This window comes from Camellia sinensis, chromosome 6 (genome assembly GCF_055761805.1).
Source record: "Camellia sinensis isolate YWXY chromosome 6, ASM5576180v1, whole genome shotgun sequence".
Lineage (NCBI taxonomy): Eukaryota > Viridiplantae > Streptophyta > Magnoliopsida > Ericales > Theaceae > Camellia > Camellia sinensis.
The window spans coordinates 63,038,272-63,059,603 of NC_138966.1; the positions used below are offsets into that span (position 1 = coordinate 63,038,272).

Sequence of the window (21,332 nt, forward strand, 5' to 3'; positions counted from 1 at the left end):
TACTCTTTTGTTGTAACCAAGTGTTAACTTGGAAAGCTGTAAGCCTATAGGGCATTTGCTTTTGTTGTCAACATGTAATACTTTTGTAATGGAATTCTGTTAAATGGAAGAATGTGGAACTTTTACATATCAATGCATGTCTTATTTGATGGGTTTAATGTTATTATTTTGAGGGCGTTACAACTACTCACTGCTCGAATATGAAGGGATTGCATTGTCATCCTCTGGCCTACAATTATGATTTTATCTGACAACCACGTCCGTGACTACATCACAGGTACACAAAGTCACGGGTATTCAGGATTGCATGAAATAATATCACAGGTTGTAGTGCTCCAGCATGCATTATCGTCACTAGATCATTTCTAGTTAACCCTCAGTATGATGACTATAAATAGCGACACCCCAGTATGATGTTTGTTCAAGTCATAACAATAGTAATATATCTACAATTACAATTATTATTTGTTTGTTTATTTTATGAACAATGTCTTCAAGACGTGCAGGAAGTTCACGCCGACAAAAAAAATCCGAAATTGTGGCTGCTACCTCCATTTACTTATGACTACAAGAGCGAAAAGTACTTGAGTCCGAAGGATTATTATGCTGGTATCCGAGCAGAATGGGCGTTCAGGGTAACGGCGCAAGAAGGATTGTTTAATGATCTATGTAACTTTGGGGCACCGGTACCTCATCGTCGTTCATTGACCATGGCTAGACGAAATGTGAGTGACTATGAAAAATCAGTTAGCAGAATTAAGAAGGAGAACAACAAAATGTTGATGCGGAGATGTCGACATTTCATGCTTCAGCTAGCCACCGAAATGGCAGAAGCAAGCTACAGAGATTTGAAAGTGATTGAGCGAAATAATGTCTTAAACAATGAAAAATATCTCTCTGACTACTACATGTCAGATGAGGAATGAGAAATCAAACAGCTTTATCTTTCATATATGTTTGTATGTTGTCTCATATCTTCATTACTGGAGTGTAAGACAATGTTGTTGTTCATCTAACATATGGATGTATTTCAAGTATTTGTTTTATGAACCTAAAGTTTATGAAATAACTACATTTATAACTGCACATTTATTAGTTCATGACTTTTTTTATTGAATTGCAATGAGTTAATGAATGTTCTGGATTAATGAATGAATTAATGTATGTTGAATTATGTGAATACTTAAAACACATAAAACAAAATAGGTAGCTCGGTGAAAAGCTTCCCTTAACTGGGGCTCGTGAAATAGGGATCCTATACGTAAAAAAATTTAATCTCCATCATAAAATAAGAAAAAGTCGTCTTCCAATTCCTGGAAGTCCAGTCAAAATGATGACTCTGGTAAGAAATGGGGGGTTGACAGATAACTAAACTTGGGGGGCTGGACAAACAAGCTCAAAGCTAAGTGGTTAGTCCAGTTGGGAGACTAATAAAGTTCATACAAACGAACTACCGCCTTCAACAACACATAAAACAAGACAGGTAGCTCGGTGAAAAGCTTCCCTTAACTAGGGCTCGTGAAATAGGGATCCTATACGTAAAGAATTTCAATCTCCATCAGAAAAGAAGAAAGAGTCGCCTTCCAATTCCTAAAAGTCCAGTCAAAATGATGACTCTGGTAAGGAATGGGGGGTTGACAGATAACTAAACTTGGGGGGCTGGACAAACAAGCTCAAAGCCAAGTGGTTGGTCTAGTTGGGGAACTAATAAAGTTCATACAAACGAACTACCGCCTTCAACAACACATAAAACAAGACAGGTAGCTCGGTGAAAAGCTTCTCTTAACTGGGGCTCGTGAAATAGGGATCTTGTACGTAAAGAATTTCAATCTCCATCAGAAAAGAAGAAAGAGTCACCTTCCAATTCCTAGAAGTCCAGTCAAAATGATGACACTGGTAAGGAATGGGGGGTTGACAGATAACTAAACTTGGGGGGCTGGACAAACAAGCTCAAAGCCAAGTGGTTGGTCCAGTTGGGGAACTAATAAAGTTCATACAAATGAACTACCGCCTTCAACAACACATAAAACAAAACAGGTAGCTCGGTGAAAAGCTTCCCTTAATTGGGGCTCGTGAAATAGGGTTCCTGTACGTAAAGAATTTCAATCTCCATTAGAAAAGAAGAAAGAGTCGCCTTCCAATTCCTGGAAGTCCAGTCAAAATGATGACTCTGGTAAGGAATGTAGGGTTGACAGATAACTAAACATGGGGGGCTGGACAAACAAGCTCAAAGCCAAGTGGTTGGTCTAGTTGGGGGACTAATAAAGTTCATACAAACGAACTACCGCCTTCAACAACACATAAAACAAAACAGGTAGCTCGGTGAAAAGCTTCCCTTAACTGGGGCTCGTGAAATAGGAATCCTGTACATAAAGAATTTCAATCTCCATAAAAAAAGAAGAAAGAGTTGCCTTCAAATTCCTGGAAGTCCAGTCAAAATGATGACTCTGGTAAGGAATGGGGGGTTGACAGATAACTAAACTTGGAGGGTTGGACAAACAAGCTTAAAACCAAGTGGTTGGTCCAGTTGGGGAACTAAATTTAAAACCCAATTGGTTTTACTTGATTTGCTTGTCAAAATCACAATTTACAATTAATTATACACAAATAGATTGTTTTTTGCGCCTTTTTCAAGAAATTGACGATTCTGTTAATATAGAATAGTAATCAACGTAAGGCCAAAAATGTAAGAAACTTGACTTGTATCCAAATGACAACAAATAATTCAAATAGTCATACTTTTCAATGAAATACATGAACGTTTGGTCGTAACAACGAATGATGCATAGCTAAGTGAAACACGGCATTGCCTACATAAGCTTCATTTTTTATTACAATGTCAATTTAGAAAGTCACATGGCAACAGTGAATTCACTGATTTACCTTACAGTGAGCATGCCATTATTTTGTCCGTATATGCAGATGGATTGTCAAGTCATATGACTTGGTGTACATGCTTTAGTTTTCTCGATTTTTTGCTCGATTTTTTTATTACAGTGACAACTCATTTCTTATTAATATATGTGGGATTCTTAATTCAGAAAGTCACATGGCAATAGTGAATTCACTGATTTACCTTACAGTGAGCATGTCCTTATTTTCTCGGTATATGCAGATGGATTGTCAAGTCATGTGACTTGGTGCATAGTCTTTGGTTTTCTTGATTTTTTGCTCGATTTTTTTATTACAGTGACAACTCAGCACCAATTTGATATATGTGGGATTCTCAATTCATAAAGTCACATGGCAACAGTGAATTCACTAATTTACCTTACAGTGAGCATGCCCTTATTTTCTCGGTATATGCAGATGGATTGTCAAGTCATGTGACTTGGTGCACAGGCTTTGGTTTTCTCGATTTTTTGCTCGATTTTTTATTATAGTGACAACTCATCTCTTATTGATATATATGGGTTTCTCAATTCATAAAGTCACATGGCAACAATGAATTCACTGATTTACCTTACAGTGAGCATGCCCTTATTTTGTCAGCATATGCAGATGGATTGTCAAGTCATGTGACTTGGTGCACAGGCTTTGGTTTTATCGATTTTTTGCTCGATTTTTTTATTATAGTGATTCTCAATTCAGAAAGTCACATACCAACAGTGAATTAACTTATTTACCTTACAGTGAGCATGCCCTTACTTTGTCGGTATATGAAGATGGATTGTCAAGTCACGTGACTTGGTACACAGTATTTGCTTTTCTCTGTTTTTTCATTCTAGGGACAACTCATACCTTGTTCATATATGTGGAATTGTCATGCAGGGGCATCTTTCTAAAGCTGTTCATAACCAACTATTTAAACGACTAAAGGTGAAGACACAACCTTACAACTTATTTCGCCCTACGAAATTATTATTCATTTGTTTTAAAAAATTAGCATGGCTACATGGTTCATGGGAGGGAGTGGGAATCGTAGAGGTGGTAGGAACTTGCAAAGGGGTGACAGTTCACGACGAGGAGAGGGAAGGGGAAGTGGCGATGTTGAAGATGAAACACCATTTACTTTGTTAAATGCCTCTTGTGCTTATCATGATAGGTTTGGGAAGCGACATTTTGTCATGCCCCAGTACTATCAAGATCCATGTGGTTTGGTGGAGGATCCATCAGATAATCAAATAGGATATGGTTTAGCAAATGCTAGACTTTTGAAGTGGCCCACACTATTTATAGAGCGAGTGCAAATGGAAAGATTATGTCGGGAAAATCGACTGAAGGTACCAAAAGCACGTACTGTTGAGATCCAAAAGGAAGATCCTGATAATGTTGATCGACTATGTGAGAGACTACAATGTGAGATTTCTCAAATGCGCCGTAGGTTAGCCCGCGATATGCAGCTATACATAGTTAAGAAGGATGCCCAGAAGAACAGAACAGAACCAAATGTTGCGGTTATCAAGGGTATCATGGAAGATCCTGAGCTTGTCTCTGACGCTGAGCTTTCGGATTATTCAGACTCTGAGCCACCTACCAATTTAAGCGCGAATTAAGTGTTAATGTCTACACTTCGGCAATATTAGGTCATGCATTAATATGTAATGTCTGTGTTAGACTAAGTGTTTCCGTAATGAGTTTGTCAGATTGTCTGGCTAATATTTGTCTGTGTAACTGTTATGTTTATGCATGTATTGTGTGTTCAGTTCATGGTGTCCAGAATGTATTGTTGTCGGAGACTTATGTCTGTACTACCTATGTATTTTTGTGGGAGACTTATGTGTTTTTTCCTCAAGGTTTTCTGAACTACATTATCACCTTCTAACCCAAAACAAAGACAACAGAAAAAAAAATATATTTAAATGAAAACGACTTTAGTAAAGCCAAAACAAATTTCTGAATAACACCTTCTAACCCAAAACAAAGACAAGAGAAAAAAATAAAAAATAAAAAACTTTACATGAAAACGGCTTTAGTAAAGCGAAAAAAAATTTCTGAATTACATTATCACATTCTAACCCAAAACAAAGACAAAAGAAAAAAATATATATATTTAAATGAAAACGGCTTTATTAAAGCCCAAACAAATTATTGAATAACACTTCTAACCCAAAACAAAGAGAAAATAAAATAAAAAAAAATTTACATCAAAACGGCTTTACTAAAGCTCAAAAAATTTATGAATTACATTATCACCTTCTAACCCAAAACAAACACAAGAAAAAACAAAATAAATTTACTTTAGTAAAACCAAAAAAAAATTCTAAATTACACCTTCTAACCCAAAATAAAGACAAAAGAAAAGAAAAAAAAAATTAACATGAGAACAATTTTAGTAAAACAATTTTAACCCAAAAAATTATTCTGAAATACATTATCACCAAAACAATGACAACAGAAATAAAAATAAAAAAACCAAAAAAAAAAAAATTCTTCTTCAGAGTTCAGTTAAACTGAAACTATATAATTAATATAGTTTATGTAAAAAGCGTGGTTCACAAACATACTTTCACAACAAAAAAAATTTTGCCAAAAAGCGTGGTTCATAACCACGTTTTCAGAAGAAAAAAAATTTAAGCTAAAAGCGTGGTTCATAACCACGATTTCAGAAGAAATTTTTTTTTGGTTAAAAGCGTGGTTCACAGCGGCGCTTTCAAAAGAAAAAAAATTTAAGTTAAAAGCGTGGTTCAGAAAAGCGATTTCAGAAGAAAAAAAAAAATTTGAAAGCGCCTTTTGTAACCACGCTTTATTAATTAAAAGCGCGTTTGTTAACCACACTTTTAAGACTTCCCAATTTTCACACGGGACAGGTACACAGACGTTGAAAGCGTGGTTGTGAACCACGTTTTAGCCTATTTTGAAAATTCTTTCAAAACTAGGCTTAGTTTCGGAATTGAATTGATAATTTAGCTTATTTAGGGAAATGGCCCAGGAGAGAGAAAGAATTAATGATAAGAGGAATGATGTCAACCAACAAATTAAAAATAAAGAGAGAAATAGATAGAAAAATTCAACCACAATACCCCAAATCTCGCAACCTTAACAGCAATGGTAAAAACGAGCTCTCTCTATTTATTTTTTTCCTTTTATTTTTATCCTTTCCTTTTCTTTTCTTTTTAATTTATTTCTGTCTTTGCATATTGGATTTTCCAAATGAAAGTAAAATGTTATTAGTTACTATATATATTCACATTTTTTTTAATGGATAACCAAACAATAAAATGGAATTAACCAAACAAAAGAAAGAATTTGGCTTCTTTCACTTCATTTTATTTTTCCATCTTTTCTCTGTCCTTTATTTTTTTAACTCCACATATCTAAGATCAAATCATAACATTACAAAAAACAATCACAAAGGTGTTAAAACTGCAAAAAATGAAAACAAAATTCAAAAGATGTTTTTAGCTAATCCATTCCAAAATTTGAATGTACGTGAACAGCTTGAACCACAACCGTGCTCTTTCAATTGGTGGGTCATATCCACTTAAAATATGATAAATAATACACTGTTGGGATTGAAAAACTAAAGCATCTGTGTGTGATTCATAGTTCCAACACTATGACTCAAAATCTCCTTCCTACACTTGGTGAGGTGGGGATGAAACAGGGACGAATTAGTGAGCAACAAAAGGTATACCATTCTACCAACCAACAAGGCCTCTCTTCAATCACTCTCATTGCAACCCAACAACTGTAACAAGATAATAATCAAAAAGCAGGAGCAAGGTGTAAAGAGAACTACCATAAAAGTTAAATCAGCTACTCCATTCCTTCCAGATGTCATTTTGCCTAAATCATTGAGAGAGAGAGAGAGAGAGAGAGAGAGAGCAACATTAGTGAAGCTGGTAAGTGCCATGAAAAGAAGAAGCAATTACTTTTCTAACACAAAAACAGGTGTAATGGTGAGTGCTAAAAGAGAGAAGGCAAATGACCGGCACCAGTGAGCACAAATCACAGTAAAAACGACAACTTGCTAAAAGGTTCAATTCCATTATGGAAAGAGCAGTTCTGTTCATCAACTATACCCTTCAATTATTTTATAAACAAGAAGTTTCCATCCTTCCTTGGATAAAACAAATTTTCCACACAAAAAAACAAAAAAAGATGGGAGGAGTTCTGAAGGAAAGGGGAAGAAAAACCCTTTCTCGGTCCAAATTTGTTAGTTTCAAGGATAAACTGTCCTACAACAATAGCATGAGTTTGTATAGATTTTGTGGTCCGAAGTTAACAATACACGCCACAAAGGAGTTGACATGAAGGAAGAATAATTGTCTCGACTCAACTAATTGATGGTAAAAGGGGTTACTGATTGTTACTGCTGACCTATTTGAAAGAATCTTTTCGTCATGCATGAAATGAAAGTAATTAAACGTGAAATAATTTATGGGACAACGACAAGAAAGTAACTTTTATTTTACTTGAATATTCATCAGAATCATAGTCTAGTATTAGATACGGTTAATTAAGTTGTGCCTCTTTCACACCTGAAAGCCAGATAAAAATAAATTCAGTGTTTTGACTAGAGGTACCTTATCAATAACGCCATATTCAACTGCTTCACTTGGACTAAAGTACTTGGCGAGCCTTACGTCTGTTTCAATCTGTTCAGTTGGTTTTCCTATTATGCTTTGAGTATAGTTTAACCTTCAACATAAATAAAGAATAGTTAGCATTTATACGAGCTTCTGTTAGGATGCAAGTCAGTTCCTAACTAATGCAGTCAATTAAGCACAAGGGATGGCAACATTTTCAAATATGCAACACCCAGTAACAAGTGTTAAACTGACAGAGTTTTGAGTCTTCATTTTAAGACTCAAAGAAATAAGAAATAATTATGAAGAACTGAGTTATACTATGTTTTACTTCGGATACTAACAGAGTTATACTATGTTTTACTTCGGATAGGGAATAAGAAATAATTATGAAGAAACAAAATTCCACAATCTGAAAAGTTCATGTAACTGCTATGAAAACCTAGTTACCACAATCTAAATGTTCAACTGTCAAATCATTATTTAACCTTTTATATCCCTCAACCTTCTCATTCCTCTTAATTTTCCATCACACCAACCAAATGAAGCACAATGGTAAGTTACTGTGGTGATATGAATTGTATAAAAAAATATTACGAAAAGAAATGGAGTGACGGCAAGGTGGGTGGAATCCAGTATTCCGACGAAGACAAGGTAGTGATGGAGCGGCAGGACATCTCCACACGATCTTTGTCGATGAGATTCCGGATTCAATGAATCCGAAAGGATTGTTCACCATGTTCTCAAAACTTGGTGTTGTCAAAGATGTTTACATCCCAGAGAAAAGGCGAAAAGCGACGAAAACCAGATTTGGATTTGCAAGATATGACTGTCCGGTTGCAATGAGGATTGCAATTCAGAAAGCTAATGGAGTATGGTGTGGTGATAAGTCTTTGAAGGTGAAAAAGGTTGATTTTGGGAAAGAAAAGGATTTGATAAATCTAAGACTAGGAGTACAAAAACCAGCTGGGGTAACAAGTTTAATTGGTGCTGATATTGGAGGGAGAAGTTCCTTTGTTGAGGTGCTGAAAGGAGGGAGGACTGACAGTAATCAAATTTAAACCTCATTGCAAATTCAATGATTTCAAGACTGAATGTCAAAACAGAGGTTTGAAGGAAATACAACCTAGAGAAGGTGGAGGGAGGAATGCGTTTATCACTTTTAAATCACAAGAAGACTTGAAGCAATCGCAGAACAGCTTTGGAGATTGGTTATTGGAATGGTGTGATTCAATCATTGACTGGAATAAAGGTATGAGGTTAGACAATGAAAGATTGGTTTGGTTAAGTTGTTTTGGAATGCCTCCAAATCTCTGGAATGTTAATAACTTCCGGAAAATTGGTGGTGCTTGTGGGGAAGTAGTTGAGCTTGATCATAATGTCTTGAGCATGGAGTCTCTAAAGTGTGGGAAAATCAGAATCTGTACATCTCATTTGGAACGTATTGATAAATTGGTTATTCTGGAAAAAGATGGTAGATCATACCCTGTTCGTGTAGTCGAAGTTGGGGATTTGTCAACAAAGTCCATGGATGGTAGTGATCAATGTTCTGCAACTTATCATGGAAACAAAAATGAAGGTGATGACGTGGGTAATATTGTGGCTGATGTGGGCAGAAGTCATGACATGGCAAATGGTAAGAAGACTAATGATGGGTTGGTGGGGGCTGTTTTAAATAACACGTGTAACTCAGTCTCTGTATCGATGGTTAATGAGGCAGTTGCAGCGATGGGAATTTGCAATCATGCTCTGGTCCATCCAGTACCCAACATAAGTTTGCAAGCACCATTAGTAAGGGAGGCTGAAGGGAGTGAAAGACGAGGCGGTGCAGTGCTGGAATCATTTAATGGACCTGATGGGCTTATTAGAAGTTTAAGTGCAGGAGATCTAAATAGGCCCAATTTATGTTTGGAAGTAGTTCTGGATCAAGCCTAATTTGGGGGGAAGAGTCTGGGGCCTAAAAATGATAAGGCCACTCTTATTGAGGAGGTTAACCCAAATGAAGAAGTTCAAGACAGTGACAGTAGTGATGATGAGTCCAGCCCAAGTGAAGAAGAAGGGGAAGTGTATCAACCAGGTGCTTATGTTTGGGCTAATAGAGCAGAGGGCCAGCGAAATGACAGTAAAGTGCAGGGAAAATTCTGGAAAAGGACAAGGAATAAGGGGATATGATTCAAAAATGGTTTCCCAAGAGGTGCCCTTGCTCAAGTTGCCACAATGGCAACGTCATCATCTTTATCTATCAGCAACAATTTATGTAAGCAAAGGAAAATCCGAAAAGAAGCAGAGGACACCGTATAGTTGGGTATGACTCTGGGTTTGGCAATGAATGGGAAGGAAGCTGAGGTAGTGGAGTGAGTAATTCAGATGGAAATTGAAGACATTGATAGAGTGAAGGCAAAAGGGATGGAGCCAGGTGCTTAATTAGAGCACTTGGTAGGTGGCTCCAGCGAATAGTTGTATCCTCATGAAGATTCTTTCCTGGAATGTCAGAGGGTTGGGTAGGGCAGATAGAAGGCAAAGGATTAAGGCATTTTTGAGACAGAAAAATGTGGATATGGTTCTGCTGAAAGAAACAAAACGATCACGTATTGATGGGAGTGGTGTTAGGTCTTTGTGGCCTATTGATTCAGTGGAGTTCATGGAAGTGGGTGCAGATGGTAGTGCTAGAGGGCTTCTTTGCGTATGGAAGCCTCTGATTTTCTCATTAAAGGAGTGCTGCTGTTCCAGAAATTTCATCATGGTGGCAAGAATAATGCACTCTTCTATTAATTGTGTAGTTGGTAACATTTATGCGCCATATGAAGATTTGAATAGCAGAAGGTTATGGGGTATTCTTTCCAATTTGAAGTCTATTTTTCCTAATCCTTGGTGCCTAGGGGGTGACTTTAATGAAGTAAAAAATGTTAGTGAAAGAAAAATGTGTGTAAGGAAGAACAGAGGAATGGGTGAGTTTGGAAATTTTATTAGCAACCTCGAATTGGTGGATATCCCAATGCTAGGTAGGCAATACACTTGGGGCAATTCTCAGAGCTGGAGCAGGATTGATCGATTTCTGGTTAACCCTGAGTGGTTAGAATGGTTCAGATACAAGGTTTGGGGGCTACCAAGACTTTTTTCTGATCATAGCCCTATTCTGCTGATGAAATATGACAGGAATTGGGGCCCGAAACCTTTCAAGTTCATCAATGCTTGGGTTTTACACCCTAACTTCCTCCCTAACTTCCTTGATGAAGCAAAAAAAGCTTGGGAATCAACAAGTGTACATGGTTGGGCTTGTTATATCATCATGGAAAAGCTGAGAGCTCTAAAAGTAGCCCTGAAAAAATGGAATGTGGAAGTGTTTGGTGATGTAGAATCTAAATTGAAAGAAGCTGAAAGTGCTCTGCATTCTATGGATTTACAATCTGAATTGAGGGGGTTGACTGAGGTGAAAGAGGGCAAAAAAAAAAGGAGGTTCTAGATTTGATTTGGAAGCTTAGGAAAAGAAAGTTGTGGATGTGGGTGCAAAAATCTAGGATGGACTAGGCTTTGAAAGGGGATAGAAATACGAGCTTTTTCCATCTCATGGCCTCCAAGAAACATAACAGAAACTTGATTGCTACTCTTAAGGTTAATGGGGTTGAGGTGGATGAACCAAGTGAGGTAAAACAAGCAGCTTGCTCTCATTTCCAAAATTTATTTACCGAACATTGGAGGTGTAGGCCAACAATTGGAGGAGATTTTAAGAAGATTGATGCTAACCAAGTTGGTGCTGTTCTCTGGGGAGAAATCACAGAGCAAGAAGTATGGGCTGCTATAAAACATTGTAATGGTAACAAAGTCCCAGGTCCGGATGGGTTTAATACGATGTTCTTTCAAAAAGGGTGGAAATTCTTGAAAGGTGACATTATGAAGTTTATGAAGGAGTTTTATAGCAACAGTAAATTGGGTTATGGGGTAAACTGCTCTTTTGTTTCTCTTATCCCTAAAAAGGAGAATCCAAGCTCTCTTCTTGAGTACAGACCGATTAGCTTGCTAAATTGTCCATACAAGGTGCTGTCCAAAGTTTTGGCTAATAGAATTAAGCTAGTCCTGTCAAGTGTGATTGATAAGGCTCAGTTTGCTTTTGTAGAGGGTAGAAACATTTATGGATGGTGTGCTTATAGCTAATGAGGTGGTGGATTGGTGGAAAAAATCAAAGAAGAAGGGCCTTATTCTAAAATTGGACTTTCAAAAAGCATATGACATGGTTAACTAGAATTGCTTGCTGCAGATGTTATCTAGCTTTGGTTTTGGTTCAAGATGGATTCGATGGATGAAGAAGTGTATGGAATCTGCTAGAATCTCCATCTTGGTCAATGGCTCGCCCTCCGCTGAATTCTGTCAATGAAAAGGGCTAAGACAGGGTGATCCTCTTTCCCTGTTCTTGCTTAATGTTGTTGCTGAAGGTCTAAATATATGCTATCAAGAGCCAAGGAGTTGAGGATTATAAAAAGAGTGGTTGTGGGTAACAGAGAGGTCAACGTATCCCATCTTCAGTTTGCTGATGACACTATTATATTCTGTGAGGCTGAATGGGCAGAGATTGTGGCTGTCGAATGAATATTATGATGTTTTGAAGTGGTCTTGGGGTTGAAGATAAACTATCATAAAAGTATGATCCGTAGGGTGGGGGTTGATGATGGGTTGGTTAAGGAGTTTGCAGCCACTCTTAACTGTTTGAGCCATAATTAACCTTTAAAGTATCTAGGGATGCCACTTGGTGCCAACCCAGGTAGGAAACAAACATGGCAGCCAGTGGTGGACAGATCTAAAAAGAAGTTATCTAGTTGGAAAAGAAGCTTGCTATCCTAAGCTGGTAGAGTCACTCTCATCAAATCAGTTTTGTCTTCCTTGCCTATTTATTATATGTCTTTGTTTGAGATACCTGAGTGTGTTGCTAAAGAACTTTATAAGATTCAAGCAAGGTTTTTGTGAGGTGGGGATGAATTTATAGGAAAATCCATTTGGTAAAATGGAAAGAGGTGCAGCTGTCTAAGAAGCAAGGAGGTCTTGGAATAAAAGATATCAGATTGATGAATGAATGCTTGCTTAAGTGGTGGTGGAGATATGCCTTAGAGGATGAGGCTCTGTGGAAATCTGTGATTTGTGCCAAATATGGGGTATCTGGGGGTCAATGGTTTCCTCCAGTGAATGATTTGGCTTTTGTTTCTTCTATCTGGAGAGGTCCATGCTGTGTCATTTTTAAATCCTTCGCTGTACAACTTCTTTCTGGAAAATGTGGCGATTAGGATTGGTGATGGGAATAGGGTGAAATTCTGGGATGATATTTGGCTGAGAACATCACCCCAAATCTCAATTTCCAAGGTTGCATCAGTTGAGTTTAGATAAGGAGATCACTTTGAAGCCACAGATGTCTTGCAGAGTCTGTAGCAATTATTGGCGTTTTAAGTTTAGAAGGCCTCTCTTTGGATGGGAAGAAGATGAGGTGTCAAGGTTGCAAAATCTATTGGGAGTGGGACCCTGTCTTGTTGTTAATCAAAGGGATTAAATTAGGTGGAAGGCTAAGCAGTCAAGGATCTTTAAAGTGGGCTTTGTGTATAATTGATGCAAGCAAAGTGTTAGTCTATCCTCAGCTATCCAGAGTTGGTCTGGAATAATTTTGCTCCTCCTAAGGCTAAATTCATTACTTGGCTTGCTTGGAGAGGTAGGTTGAAAACATCTTCTTTCCTCAATAGAGTTGGAGCTTTGAGAGGTAATGGGAATTTGCATTGTGTGCTGTGTAAAGCTGGGGAGGAGACTTCTAATCATCTTCTTTTATCATGCTCATTTGTGTGGCGTGTGTAGTCTAACATCATGGACTGGTGGGGACTTCAATGGGTGCTACTAGGTTCTTTTGAAGGTTTGATGTACTGGTGGTTGGGGTAGAAACTCAGGAAAAAGGAAAAGAAAGTTTGGAGAGTTGTTTTTATTTCTGTTGTTTGGTTCTTGTGGCTATATAGAAATGATGGTGTATTTAACAATACTCAACCTGATATTGCTGCTTTGTGTGAGCTAATCAAAATGAGAGTGGCCTTGTGGTTGAAGACTTGTGATAACGGCTGTTGTTACTCCATTCAAGATATTGTTTCAAACATAAAATGGGTGAGACATATTATCTAGGTCGAGAGGAGTCTCTGCTGCTATTATGATAGGGTTGGTTGATCAGAAAGGCTGTTGCTCACCTATGTCTGCTTTGCATTTAGAGTGTGCTTTTTCATGAATTTCTTTGATGGTTGCTATGTGTCTATTGGGTATGGGGTTTTTTCTAGTAGGTATTGATGTTATGGATTGCTGCTGCTGGAGGTGAAAGGGAGTATATACTCTGTGGTGGCTGATGCTGTTATGGATTGTTGGTGATTTGTGTGGGCGGTGATCCTTTTCAATTGACTGCTGCTGCTGATGTTCTTTCTTTGATGTCCTTCTTCTGCTGCTATGGTATGCTGCTGCAGCTGAAAACATTTGGCTGCTGCAGCTGTTAGTGTTGCCCTGTTTTATTGCTGTTCGGTAGTTTGATTGCTCGGTTTGTATTAGGTTTGGTTAGATTTTAATTGGGTGAGGTAGATTTTGGTATTTGTGGTTGGTTCCTTGCCAACTCTTAAGGTTGTGCTAACAAATGATTGGGCGGTCTTATTGGTGCCAACCTAGTTGGGATTGATTTGGTTCGTTATAATGCTTTCCACACTCATTCTCCTTTTTCTTTTTTGATGTAATAGTTTTTCTATTTCATCAATAAAAGTTCCTTTCTTTGCTGATAAAATAAAAAATAAAAATAAAATGAAGCACAATGGTGTTGGATTTATAGTTTTTATAGGCTTATTTTGGGTCAATTTTGAGTGGGTCTTACACGTCTTTTGAGGTGGGTCCAAAGAGGTGACGTGTTCCTTGCCGCATGACAAGTCACACGGTGAAGGCGGTTCATCAAAACCATTTATGAATGAATAGGAAGTTAACGTTGTTTTCGGGTCCGTGGAATGGACAATTCAAGAAATAAAATGTAGGTTTAATTGAAATGGTTATCCCACATTGGAAACTTAAAGAGAACTTATGTGTGTATATAAGTTCTAGGTGGTAACCCTTGGATTGGGCCCCAAGGGACACTCCAAGTTTGTAGAAGGGAGGAGTTATGGACAAAGTGGGCCTTAACCGAAACCACCACACGCGCACGCCCGCTGGGCACGGGCATGACTTTTGGGTCGGGTCGGTTCTAATATTAATATATTTGAATTTTTGTGCCAAAATTGAATTTAATTTTCTGTCCAAATGTTACCTTCTCCAATCCAAATTCCCAACAGATTAAAGCTGTCTTAACAGGTTTAAACTACCCAGCAATTCCGAACAGTTTTTCCCAAACAGATTCAAATCTGAAACCGTACCTGTTCATTTCAAAAACAAATCTGTTCATTCAAATTTCATACCTGTTCGGACAGATCTGAATGGTCACCAATCTGCCTGTAAAAGTAGACCTAATCCAGCATTTCGAAGATCCAGAAAAATTATTCTCTTTCCGTTTTTGCTCTTTGTGTGCATTGTTCTTCATACTAGTTCTTAGGAAAAAATTCTAAGAGTATAGAACACAGGTTTTGTTTCCCGTACAGGTTGTTTGGAGTGCTACTACAATCTGTGTAGATCATTGTATCATGGGAGATAGATGCCATTAATCCGTAAGCACCAAAGCGGGGCAAATCTGTCTTAAGGATAGAGTATCACACACTCGACTTGATCTATTTTTGTACTTATTCATTTCGGTAAATAAATTCTGTAAGTAATTTATTTTTATTTGTTTGATTTGGTTTCAAATTATTTATTTTACACAGAAGATTATTCCAACAATCTTAAGACACATACAATTTATTCTGTTTATACAAAAAAAAATTGTTTGTTTCATTTTCTTCCTTTCTTCTTACAGAAATTATTTTCTGTGGTTTTACAAAATAATATTCTGGATGGAAAAATACAAATAGCAGTAATATACTGTTTGACAAATAGTAGTAATATATTATTTATTTTTTTTTTGACAACTAGTAGTAATATACTGGTAGTCATTAAAAATTCAGAATATTTATTTGTGAAGTTGGTCAGAAATTAATTTTGATTTTCAGAAATAATTTCTGAGTGTTCATTAATTAAAATTCTGTTTTCAGTTTTTTAATTTTTGAAGTGTTACAGAAATTTAATTTTCTGTGTGGAATTAATTTGTTTTAGTAAATTTTATTTTATTTTGTTTTCAAATTAATTGGAAATAAATATTACAATTCTTGTTTCTTTTTTTTTTTTACAGAATTAAAATTGTGTTTATGATTTAATTTTCTGTGTAGTATGAAATTCTAATTATAATTTAGAATTCATGGCTACTGAAACTGGTGAAACTAGTGCTCAAACCAATACTGGTATGATGACTGCCATTGCTCCAAACCCTTCTCATGTTGTGACTGTACCAATCAATCACGGTGAAAAGCCAGAGAAGTTCTTAGGAACTGATTTTAAAAGATGGTAGCCGAAAATGTTTTTCTATCTTACTACTCTCAACCTGGCGCGTTTCCTCCGTGAGAATGTTCCTACTCTGAAAGATGATGAAACTGACCGGCAAGTGGTTGCTGCGGTCGATGCCTGAAAACATGCTGATTTCCTTTGCCGGAATTACATCTTGAACGGACTTGACAACATATTATACAACGTCTACAGTCCTATCCTATCAAAACGGCAAAGGAACTTTGGGAGTCTTTGGAGAAGAAGTATAAAACAGAAGATGCTAGCTCAAAAAAATTTGTGGTTAGCAAATTCTTGGATTTTGTGATGGTTGATTCTAAGACTGTGATCAGCCAAGTTCAAGATCTTCAACTCATTCTGCATGACATTCGTGTGGAAGGCATGTCTCTTAGTGAAGCTTTCTAAGTTGCTGCCTTAATTAAGAAATTGCCACAAGGCTGGAAGGAATTTAAAAACTACCTCAAACACAAGCGCAAAGAAATGACTTTTGAGGAATTAATTATGCGTTTGAGGATTGAGGACAACCGCAATTATGAGAAGTCGACTGGTAAGCATCCAATAGAATCTAAGGCAAATGTGGTGAAACATGCTCCAAAAGCAAAGAAACAGAAGTATTCTGGAGCACAAGGCTCTAAAGGAAGGGAAACTAAAAAGCACAAGTTCAATAGCAAGTGTTACATCTGTGACAAAGAGGGACATTGGGCCAAAGAGTGCCGTAGCAAACGCAAAGGCAAAGGAAGATCAAGCAAGAAGCCTGCTCAAGCCAATATGACTGAAATGGACAAAATTTCCAGTGGTGTGGGTGACATAAATCTTTTTGCAATTATTTCCGAGGCAAACCTTGTCAAGAATGGTGGGAGGACACTGGTGCTACTTTGTGTTGACAAAAAAGATGTTCACATCTTATTCTGTAGTAGACAATGGTGAACAACTTTTTATGGGCAACTCCTCGACTTCTAAAGTTGAAGGACAATAAAAGATTATTCTGAAGACGACATCTGGAAAGGAACTCACTCTCAACAATGTGTTGTATGTACCGAACATTCGCAAGAATCTAGTCTCCAGATCTCTGTTGAGTAAAAATGGATTTAGGCTAGTGTTTGAGAGCATAGTTGTCAAATCGAGATTCGAATCATGAATCGAAATGGCCATGTACCGAATCGCAAATCGAATCGAATCGTGAATCGTAAAGACTCACTTACGTTTTCTAAATTACATAAAAAAAAACATATTTATACACTTAAATATTATAAATATGAAATATTTGAACATTAAAAGTAACAAAAATGTTACTTTACATGATGATCACGTGGTCTAAATAGGTAAGACGCTTCTATGGCAAGAGATGTGGGTCCGAGCCCCACCGTGATCTATGATCCTATATTATATTTATGTATTTATGATATAATTTATGTAAATTCACATCACAACATATATGTATGGCAATTCACATTCATCATGAATAAGGTTCACAACTTAACAAGTTCTAAACTTTTCAAAACTCTAATCTATACTTGTAAAGTAACTTGTGTCAAAAAGAGACCATACAAAACAAAAGTTAGATTAGACAAAGTTAAAAATTCCAAGAAGTCTTCATTTCTTCATTTCAATCTTCATCATCTCCAAGGTCAATATCATCTTCATCATCTTCATCATCATCTACCATAGTCACTTCATCAAACTCTTCTTCCTCTTCGTCTTCCTCTTCCCCACCTTCAATCAATTCAACTTCATCATCATCTTCAAATACTTTTCTTTTTCCTCTATCGATGGCATTTAAATTTCTTGGTCCTACATTAATAAAATTAAATAAGGTTATGAATGAGCAAGTAAATGTGAAAATATAGAAACTAAATCTTTGAAATTAACTTATTTAAAAATTAAAATATAGAATTATACCTCTTTTTCTCTTTTTGCTAGTTGTTCCTTCATCATCTTCGAAACACTCTTGGATGTCCATCCATGAATGGTCTTCGGGTAGACATGGATCTTCTTTCTCGGTAATCCATTCATCATCGGATTCCATATCCGATAAATAAATAGGATCATAAGTCTCACCCCTTTCTTGTCTCTCAATTTGCCTCAACTCAAGTTAAATGTTATACTTCACAAAAACCAAAGCATTCAACCGTTGTTGCTCCAACCGGTTTCTTTTCTTCGAGTGCACATGATCAAAAGTGCTCCAATTTCTCTCACACCCGGTGGCACTACAAGTAAGACTTAGCACTCTAATAGCTAACTTTTGAAGCTCTTTGCACTCTTCTCCGTAACTTTCCCACCATAGAGCTGTAATTAAATGATAAAGAGATGTTAGAGAATAATGCATGCCATTGCCAACATAATTGTTGTGAAATTGTGAATATAAAATTTCATAATAAAAAATTTTACCGGGTTGTTTCTTTTCCCTTGTCAAGATGGCCATGCTCATACCAAACATACCCTCGGCCTTCTTGAACTTTTCTAATTGCTCATCAACCTTCACTCTATCCTCTATATCCGGATACATCCTCTCAATGGTTTTAAATAAACCAATTTTCACCTCCGTATCCGCATTGAAGTTTTCTTGATAATGAAACCTAGAAAGAAAGATAAATTCATAAATAAATTCCATTACACATTTTGTATATAAGTCACACAACACAACACAACACAAATAATTTGACAAAAATAGAAAAAAACTTACATCGGATTAAGGTAATATGCCGCCGCATGCAAAGGCCTATGGAGTTGTAAATCCCATCTAGTATCAATAATTTCCCAAATGCGCTTATATCTACCTCTCACATGGTTCAAGTTTGAAGCAATTTCTTCCTTCGCTCTATCCATAGCTTCATAAATAAATCCCATTGCCGGCTTTGCATCACCATCCACAAGCCTCAAAATTTTCACCAAAGGGAGCACACACTTCAAGCAATACTTGATTGCTTTCCAAAATCTAGCATCTCCCAAGATTGTTCCTTGTGCCTTTTTTGCATTAACAGATGTAGAATAGCTACTTCTAGCCCACTCTTCCGATGCAAACATAGCTCTAAGTTGGAGCTTTCTATCTTGGAAACTTTTTAAAGTAAGGAAGGCGGTGGCAAATCTAGTAACCGCGGGTCTTGTCAACTCTCTATTCTTTGTAAATTTTCTGAACAAATCAAGCACCCAAGCATGCCTATAAATGTACACAGCGATTTCCTTGGCTTTAATTATTGTATCTTTGAAAACCGTCAACTCACCTATGTCACTCAACGTTAAGTCAAGGCAATGTGCCGCACATGGGGACCAAAACAATTTAGTCCTCTTCTCTTCCAATAATCTACCGGCACCCACATACGCCGATGCACTATCGATTACCACTTGAACCACATTTTCTTCACCAATTTCATTCATAATGTCATCAAGCATCTCAAACAATTTCATAGAATTTTTAATTACACCGGAGGTGTCCATTGATTTAATAAACACCGTTTCACTTGGACTATTAACAAGGAAATTAGTAAGAGAGCGAGACTTTCCATCGGTCCATCCATCGGACATTATAGTGCAACCCGTCTTCTTCCATTCTTTTCTATACGCTTCTAAACTTGCATTCACATTATCAACCTCTTTTTTCAAAAAAGATACTCTCACTTCATGATAACTTGGTGGTTTCAATCCCACACCATACTCACCAACCGACTTCAACATCTTCTTAAACAAAGGGCTTTTCACTAAATTAAAAGCCAATGCATGCCCATAAATGACTCTACAAATATCTCTAATCACGGGCTCCCTTTGCTTTATCATTTGATTCAAAGTTTGTTGCTTTGCCCTCCCCTTTGTGACATACGTATCCATAGTTCCCCCTTTACTTTTCCCTCAATATTTTTTTCTTCAAAACAATCAACATCTATAATGTTGTCTTGTTTTTTTCCACTTAAGAGTTGTAAAAACATATTCATAACATCTTCAGAAACTTGACTACAAGCACCAACATTATCATGAGTTCCGGCTAAATGATTTTTCATTCGAATCACTCCACCCCAATAATCTTTTCCACAATAATTACATCTCAAATACATTCTATTATCATCTTTGATACGGGTACAATGGTCCCATGTTGGATCTTGTTTTCCACTTTTTTTTTTTGCTTTTCATATTTTTTTTATCCATTAAAAAAAATAAAATATTTTTTTAATGTCCCACCCACACAGCAGATTCTTCAATGCTTCTACAGTCCACACAATAGACAATAATAAAGTAATGGATAATGGACAATAAAGTAATGGAAAAGGAGGAGTCTAAAGTAATATAGTATTTTATATTCCCTATTTGAAGTTTGTCTAGTAGTGTACTACCTTAAACAAAATTGCAGGTGCAAGAAGAGACGACCAAACAACAGCAAGGGACCACGAAGCTCTGTGTCGAGGGCCACGAAGACTATACGAAGGGCCACGAAGCAGATTCCAGCAGCAAGGGACCACCAAACACTGCGAAGAGGGACCACGAAGCTCTGCGTCGAACAGAGAGGTGAGTCTTTCTAGAGTTTTGTCTGTTGGAAGTAAAAAGGGATCATGGGTTACCTTGGGTGGACTGTCGTTTGGTCTTAGAAGACCAGGCGACCCATCTTGTGCCCAGAAAAAGCAAAAAAAATTGGCCCAAAAATTGAACTTTTTCATTCGAGTCCGAGAAATTGGGTCGACCCGCGACAGTAACGAATCGTGCGATTCAGCCATTCGTATCGTGAATCGATCGATTCAGATGCGATTTTCCACCATTTCCGATTCCATGTACCTGTTCGAATCGATTTCTATGTGTATCGAACCGAATCGTACGATTCGAATTGCGAATCGTACGATTCTAACAACAGAGTTTGAGAGTAATAAATTTGTACTTACTAAGAATGGGATATATGTAGGGAAATGTTACATGTCTGATGGCATTTTCAAACTAAATGTAATGACTGTTGTCCCCTTTGTTATTAATAATAATACATCTTCCTCTTACTTGCTTGAGTCTTCAAATTCATAGCATGGTAGGCTAGGACAAGTTATTATGGATCTTTGCATAGATTAATTAATATGGAATGTTTACCTAAATTTGACATTGATTTGAATTATAAATGTGAAATTTGTGTTGAAGCAAAATTAACTAAAACTCCTTTCATTCAATTGAACGAAGTACGAAGCCACTTGAATTAATTCATAGTGACATTTGTTATTTTAAATCAATTCAAACTAGAGGTGGAAAAAAATATTTTATTACTTTCATAGATGACTATACTAAATATAGTTATGTCTATTTAATTCGAACCAAGGATGAAACTTTGGAAACTTTCATTCAATACAAGAATGAAGTTGAAAATCAACTTGGTAAGAAAATTAA

General features: G+C 36.9%; 1 protein-coding gene and 1 long non-coding RNA gene across 5 annotated transcripts in view; both read right to left on the reverse strand.

The window, feature by feature from the left end:
- The window catches only part of LOC114316286 (uncharacterized), a 65,328-nt gene that overhangs the window by 26,283 nt on the left and 17,713 nt on the right, over positions 1-21,332 (reverse strand). For 2 of the 4 annotated variants that reach the window (XR_014332385.1, XR_014332387.1), the window contains 2 exons: positions 7,470-7,584; positions 6,683-6,729 (listed from right to left, as the gene is read on the reverse strand). This is a non-coding gene — a long non-coding RNA (uncharacterized LOC114316286). Of the gene's footprint in view, positions 1-6,395; positions 6,730-7,469; positions 7,585-21,332 lie in introns of those variants that run through there. The other 2 variants (XR_014332386.1, XR_014332389.1) reach the window with 2 other exon arrangements.
- Positions 17,416-20,819, reverse strand: LOC145792666 (uncharacterized). Its single transcript, XM_082873886.1, has 4 exons — positions 18,667-20,819; positions 18,372-18,559; positions 17,883-18,269; positions 17,416-17,774 (listed from the first exon to the last, which is right to left on the reverse strand). Exons 1-3 carry the CDS (start codon positions 19,803-19,805, stop codon positions 18,076-18,078), a joined length of 1,521 nt encoding a protein of 506 aa, XP_082730012.1. The 5' UTR covers positions 19,806-20,819; the 3' UTR covers positions 17,416-17,774; positions 17,883-18,075.

Excerpts from the sequence above, each read along its gene's own strand:
- LOC145792666 (XM_082873886.1), bottom strand. The coding sequence starts at position 19,805 with ATGGATACGTATGTCACAAAGGGGAGGGCAAAGCAACAAACTTTGAAT. Across the intron at positions 18,560-18,666 it reads GCATATTACCTTAATCCGAT|GTTTCATTATCAAGAAAACT; the intron begins GTAAGTTTTTTT and ends CTTTCTTTCTAG. Across the intron at positions 18,270-18,371 it reads AAGGGAAAAGAAACAACCCG|CTCTATGGTGGGAAAGTTAC; the intron begins GTAAAATTTTTT and ends ATTTAATTACAG.